This window comes from Myotis brandtii, unplaced genomic scaffold, assembly GCF_000412655.1.
Source record: "Myotis brandtii unplaced genomic scaffold, ASM41265v1 scaffold827, whole genome shotgun sequence".
NCBI classification, from domain to species: Eukaryota; Metazoa; Chordata; class Mammalia; order Chiroptera; family Vespertilionidae; genus Myotis; species Myotis brandtii.
In genome coordinates this window covers 729,321-730,496 of record NW_005371360.1, presented here as the reverse complement: position 1 = coordinate 730,496, position 1,176 = coordinate 729,321, and the positions used below count along the sequence as shown (strand labels likewise).

At 40.6% G+C, this 1,176-nt stretch overlaps 1 protein-coding gene across 1 annotated transcript in view; it reads right to left on the bottom strand.

Annotated features, from left to right (window-relative positions):
- CATSPERD (catsper channel auxiliary subunit delta) overlaps positions 1–1,176 on the bottom strand; it is a 46,709-nt gene that overhangs the window by 22,712 nt on the left and 22,821 nt on the right. Inside the window, exon 11 of the mRNA XM_014531867.1 lies at positions 482–564. Within this exon, the coding sequence (XP_014387353.1) occupies positions 482–564 (83 nt within the window). The remainder of the gene's footprint in view (positions 1–481; positions 565–1,176) is intronic.

The window sequence follows — 1,176 nt, the reverse complement described above, 5'->3', positions numbered from 1 at the left end:
TTTTAGCAGTCATTGCTATTATTTTAATAACTATAAAAATTACTATTACTACTAAAATTATTAAGTTAATGTTACTAATTTGGTATTAATTAAAATTATTGTTATTACTTTTGCTATTAAAATATTGTTACTATTTTAATAACCAGAGCAATTTCTAGTCTCCAGTAAGAGTACTGGAGCCCTAGCCGGTTTGGCTGATAGGGCAGAGTGTTGGCTTTCGGACCAAAGGGTCCCGGGTTTGATTCTGGTCAAGGGCACATACCTTGGTTGCAGGCTCCTCCCGGCCCTGGTCTGGCTCATGCAGTAGGCAACCAATTGGTGTCTCTCACACCGATGTTTCTCTCTGTCTTTCCCTCTCTCTTCCACTCTCTCTAAAATCAATGGAAAAATAACTTCGGGCGAAGATTAACAAAACAACAAAAACAAGTATTGGAAGTTTGAGAACAAAGCCGGGAGTAACCTTAACTTTGATTTTACCTACTTTGACTATTACACTTGTCAGGATTCCCAGGCTGCCATAATACAAACTATCCTCCCGAGTTAAAACTGCCAGTCCATTCTCATCTAGAAAACAAACAAACAAATAAGACAGAACATTGAAATGAGGCTTCTTTCGCCCTAGTCAGTTTGGCTCAGTGGATGGAGTGTTTGCCTTCAGACTAAAGGGTCCCAGGTTCAATTCCAGTCAAGGGCACATGCCCAGGTTGTGGGCTCAATCCCTGGTGGGGGCTGTGCAGGAGGCAGCCAATCAATGATTCTCTCTCATCATTGATGTTTCTCTCTCTCTCCCTCTCCCTTCCTCTCTGAAATCAATAAAGTATATTAAAAAAAGGAATAAGGCTTGTTTTAATAGACAAAAATATTTAAAATATAAAGTGGTTTTTTTTAAATTACCCAGAATTCCATCATCTAGACTGGGCGCAACAAACTTCTATAAAGAACCAGATGGCAAATATATCCTGCTCTGCTGATCATGTCATGTCTATTAAAAGTATTTAACTCTGCCCTGGCCGGGTGGCTCAGTTGATTGAAGCATGGTCCCATGCACCAAAAGGTTGCAGGTTCGATTTCTGGTCAGGGTACATACCTAGGTTGTGGGTTTGGTCCCTGATCGGAACACGTATGAGAGGCAACCAATCAATGTTTCTCTCTTTTATCTCTCTCTCTCTCTCTCTC